At 52.2% G+C, this 5038-nt stretch overlaps 1 protein-coding gene across 1 annotated transcript; it reads right to left on the bottom strand.

Annotated features, from left to right (window-relative positions):
* Nucleotides 1-1888: 1888 nt before the first annotated feature.
* Nucleotides 1889-4579, bottom strand: LOC115189871 (piggyBac transposable element-derived protein 4-like). The gene is made up of 3 exons (XM_029748405.1): nucleotides 4390-4579; nucleotides 3634-4281; nucleotides 1889-2999 (listed from the first exon to the last, which is right to left on the bottom strand). The coding sequence occupies exons 1-3, from the start codon at nucleotides 4577-4579 to the stop codon at nucleotides 1987-1989; spliced, it is 1851 nt and encodes a 616-aa protein (XP_029604265.1). The 3' UTR covers nucleotides 1889-1986.
* Nucleotides 4580-5038: the final 459 nt, after the last annotated feature.

Genomic DNA, 5038 nt, shown 5'->3' on the forward strand with positions numbered 1-5038 from the left:
CATACCGAACTAGCGACATTTTGGACAGGCCTAAAAAAAACATTTTAAAACCATTTTCACAAAAAATTGCAGATATTTTTTTTTCATTTTTGTGACACAAAAACAGTGACCCCGGACATGCCGAACTAGCGACATTCTGGACAGCCCTGAATTTTTTTTATTTAAAACCATTTTCACAAAAAATTGCAGATTTCTCTTTTGTCCATAAAAACGATGACTCCGATCATGCCGAAAAAGCGACATTCTGGACAGGCCTAAAAAAACATTTTATAACCATTTTCACAAAAAAAACTCAGATTTTTTTTTTCATTTTTTGACACAAAAACAGTGACCGCGGTCATGCCGAACTAGCGACATTCTGGACAGGCCTAAAAAAACATTTTTAAACCATTTTCACAAAAAATTGCAGATTTCTATTTTTGTCACCAAAAACGATGAATCCGATCATGCCGAACTAGTGACATTTTGGACAGGCCTAAAAAAAAACATTTTATAACCATTTTCACAAAATATTGCAGATTTTTTTTTTCATTTTCGGAACACAAAAACAGTTACCCCGGTCATGCCAAACTAGCGACAATCTGGACAGGCCTAAAAAAAACATTTTTAAACCATTTTCACAAAAAATTGCAGATTTCTATTTTTGTCACCAAAAACGATGACTCTGATCATGCCGAACTAGCGACATTCTGGACAGGCCTAAAAAAAAAAATTTAAAACCATTTTCACAAAAAATTGCAGATTTTTATTTTGTCCCTAAAAACGATGACTCCGATCATACCGAAAAAGCGAAGTTCTGGACAGGCCTAATAAAATGTTTTAAAACCATTTTCACAAAAAATTGCAGATTTTTTTTTTCATTTTCGTGACAAAAAACAGTGACCACGGACATGCCGAACTAGCGACATTCTGGACAGGCCTAAAAAAACATTTTAAAACCATTTTCACACAAAATTGCAGATATTTTCTTTTCATTTTTGTGACACAAAAGCAGTGACCCCTGACATGCCGACCTAGCGACATTCTGGACAGGCCTATAAAAAAAAAAATAAAAACCATTTTCACAAAAAATTGCAGATTTCTATTTTGTCCCTACAAACATTGACCCCGATCATGCCGAACTATCGACATTCTGGACAGGCCTAAAAAAAAACATTTTAAAACCATTTTCACAAAAAATTGCAGATTTCTATTTTTGTCACCAAAAACGATGACCCCGATCATGCCGAACTAGCGACATTTTGGACAGGCCTAAAAAAAACATTTTATAACCATTTTCACAAAATATTGCAGATTTTTTTTTTTCATTTTCGGAACACAAAAACAGTGACCCCGGACATGCCGAACTAGCGACATTCTGGACAGCCCTAAAAAAAAAAATGTAAAACCATTTTCACAAAAAATTGCAGATTTCTATTTTGTCCATAAAAACGATGACTCCGATCATGCCGAAAAAGCGACATTCTGGACAGGCCTAAAAAAACATTTTAGAACCATTTTCACAAAAAAAACTCAGATTTTTTTTTTCATTTTTTGACACAAAAACAGTGACCGCGGTCATGCCGAACTAGCGACATTCTGGACAGGCCTAAAAAAACATTTTTAAACCATTTTCACAAAAAATTGCAGATTTCTATTTTTGTCACCAAAAACGATGAATCCGATCATGCCGAACTAGGGACATTTTGGACAGGCCTAAAAAAATTTTTTTATAACCATTTTCACAAAATATTGCAGATTTTTTTTTTCATTTTCGGAACACAAAAACAGTGACCCCGGTCATGCCGAACTAGCGACAATCTGGACAGGCCTAAAAAAACATTTTTAAAACCATTTTCACAAAAAATTGCAGATTTCTATTTTTGTCACCAAAAACGATGACTCCTGATCATGCCGAACTAGCGACATTCTGGACAGGCCTAAAAAAACATTTTTAACCCTCCCGTTGTCCTCCCATTCTGCCTACTCCCCGTGTCCCCGGGCGGGTCACCCTGTCCCGTCTCGGCTAAAGGCCCAGAGGGCACAAGTGTGACAGTAGGCGTGCGAACAGCCTTTGCAGATGTATTTCTTACACCTGCAGCACGCCGTGTGTGTCTTGGCGTCCTTCTTGGGCGGGCAGAGCTGACACCTCTTCCTCTTGCTGGCCACTAGCGGGGCGGCGGCGTCCGGGCCGGCGGCGCGCTCCCGGGCCGGCGGAGGAGCGGCGTCGCGGTCGGCACCCTGCAGGACTTTGACGAGCGCGGACGCGGCTTCGGTGCGGGGGAGACGCTGCCTTCTTTGTATCAAGGGCTTGACCAGCGCCTTTCCCAGCTGCTCCAGGAACACCCTCCTCTTGTTCCGCTTCCGAGGCATCCAGTCGGGCTTGATCTCTCGCCATATGACAAAGGCGTTGTAGGAGGACACGTCGAGGATGTTGTGGAAGATGACCAGGGGCCAGCGGGCAGTCATCCGTCTGCAGCTGTAGGTGCCGACCACCTTGTCTAGGTTGTCCACGCCGCCCTTGTTGCGGTTGTAGTCTAGGATGAGGGCCGGCTTCCGGTCGCGGCGATCGCTGACGTCGGCCTCCGTGTGCAGCGTGCTCAGGAGCAGCACGTTCTTATTTCTCTTTGCCAGGTAGGACACCAGAGTGGCGGTGGGCGTGAAGGCGAACATGGAGGACGAGACCTGTCTGCCCTTTGACTGGAGCAGCGCGGGAGGGAGCTCGGGCTTGTTCTTTCGCACCGTGCCGACCACGGTGAGGTTCCTCTCGAGGAGCCGCTGGCCGAGTTCGTAGGAGGTGAAGAAGTTGTCGCAGGTGACGTTGTGACCAGCGGGCAGCCCCTGCGTGAGATCGAGGACGACGCGGGCGCCCTGGTTCTTCTCGGGGGCTCCGCCGGCCGCCTTACCGGTGTAGACTTGCATCTTCCAAGCGTAGCTGGACTTGGCGTCGCAGGCCACCCACGACTTGATGCCGTATTTGGCCGGCTTGCTGGGGATGTACTGTCGGAAAGGACAGCGCCCTTTCGGGAGAGGGAGAGGAAGGAGATTAGCGGCGGCGGCGGCGGCACCGATGCTGACGCTAACTCTCTATACTACCGCTGGCTCATCGAGCGGCGTCATGCTGCTGATGCTACTGCTGATGCTGATGCTGCTGCTGATGATGATGATGATGATGACGCTGACGCTACCCCTCTATACTACCGCTGGCTCATCATTGGGGGGGCGAGCGGCGTCTACGTTACACGCCGCCGATGCTGCCGCTGACGCTACCTCTCTATACTACACAGATACACAGATACACAGATACACAGATACACAGACGGTACCTCTGAACGGGACCAGTTGTTGGTCCACCGTCAAGTCAGACCCCGGGTCGAGAGGAAGGAGATTAGCAGCGTCGTGCTGCCGCTGCTGCCGATGCTACTGCCGATGCTGCCGATGCTACTGCTGCCGATGACGCTACTGCTCCTGATGCCGCTACCCCTCTATACTACCGCTGGCTCATCATTGGTGGGGGCGCGCGGCGTTTACGTTACACGCCGACGCTACCTCTCTATAGGACACGTACGTACAGATACGCACAGATACTCACAGCAGATACGCACAGACGCACACCCCCACACACACACACGCACGCACGCACGCGCGCGGTACCTCTGAACGGGACCAGTTGTTCGTCCACCGTCAAGTCGGACCCCGGGTTGTAGAGGGCCGGCAGCCGCTCCTGCCACAGGTCCCAGACCTCTCTTATGGCCGCCAGTCTGTCGGCGGCGAGTCTCGCGGGTCTCGTCCGGCGGTCGTCGAATCGCAGCAGCCTCGAGTACTTGTGAAAGACCTTGAGCGGCATGGTGGCTCGGAACACGGTCCTGCCGCTCTCCGCGTCCCACAGGCTGGCCGCGGCCTCGCCCCGGGACCTGTAGACGCCCGCTAGGATTAGCAGCCCTAGGTAGGCGCGCAGGTCGACCGAGTCCATGGGTCGCCAGCCGTCGCCGTATTTTCTCACCCCCTGCAGATTGGTCATGTCCACGACGATCCTTTCTATCGCCGGCGTGACAAACAGCCGGAAGGTGGACTCGATGTCGAGCGCGCGCGACGCCGCGTAGGCCGTAGGGCCGGGCGTCACCGCGGGGCCGGGGTGGCGGACGGCGCGGGGCAGGTCCGGGCCGCGATAGGCCGCGGAGGACCATTTGATTTTGCCGTTTTTTGACAGCAACGTCTCCCTTCGGCCTCGGACGGCCGCCGCCGCCGCCGGGTCCTCTGGCTCTGGCTCTCTGTCTCGCTCTCGGGCGGCGGCCGTGTCTCGCTCTCCCTCTCGCTCTCCCTCTCGCTCTCCCTCTCGCTCCTCCTCCTCCTCCTCCTCCGAAGAAGAAGAAGAAGAGCGCGACCGCAAGGCCGAGTCGTCCGCGTCACGTTCGGGGTCGTATTCCTCGCCGTCTTCGTCTTCCGAAACGTCCTCCTCTTCGGAATCGCAAAAGTCTTCTTCGTCTTCTCGGTCGACGCTGGAGGCTATCTGTTCCAGGACCTGAGCCGCGCTGAAATCGGGACCGCGGCGAGGCGCCGGCTGCGGCCTCGCGTTCGGCGGGGTCGTATTCCTCGCCATCGTCCTCATCGTCTTCTTTTTCTTTTTCTTCTTCTTCCTCTTCTTCTTCTTCTTCTTCTTCTTCTTCTTCTTCTTCTTCTTCTTCTTCTTCTTCCTGACAATATTAGTAGCCTCTCTACGGCCGGCCGACTGCAGGCTGACGCGCGCCCGAGCCGGGGGGGTCGCTCTGACCCGGCCCTGACAACTGCAGAGGGGGATACGACATACGCATTGCTGACGCGCGGCCCGAGCCGGGGGGTCGCTCTGACCCGGCCCTGACAACTGCAGAGGGGGGATATGACATACGCGTTGCTGACGCTTCGCCGAGCCGGGGGGGTCTCTCTGACCCGGCCCGGACAACTGCAGAGGGGGGATACGACATACGCGTTGCTGACGCTTCCCCAGGGGTCTCTCTGACCCGGCCTGGACAACGGGAGGGCCGACGCGTGGCCGAGCCGGGGGTCTCTCTGACCCGGCCTG

The sequence above is a fragment of the Salmo trutta genome, unplaced genomic scaffold (assembly GCF_901001165.1).
Source record: "Salmo trutta unplaced genomic scaffold, fSalTru1.1, whole genome shotgun sequence".
Lineage (NCBI taxonomy): Eukaryota > Metazoa > Chordata > Actinopteri > Salmoniformes > Salmonidae > Salmo > Salmo trutta.

Bases quoted from the DNA above. Each gene is read 5' to 3' on its own strand.
- LOC115189871 (XM_029748405.1), bottom strand. From the start codon at position 4,579: ATGGCGAGGAATACGACCCCGCCGAACGCGAGGCCGCAGCCGGCGCCT. The intron at 4,282-4,389 runs GTGACGCGGACG...GAGAGGGAGAGC, and splicing joins CGAGGAATACGACCCCGAAC to GAGACACGGCCGCCGCCCGA. The intron at 3,000-3,633 runs GTACCGCGCGCG...CTCTCCCGAAAG, and splicing joins ACAACTGGTCCCGTTCAGAG to GGCGCTGTCCTTTCCGACAG.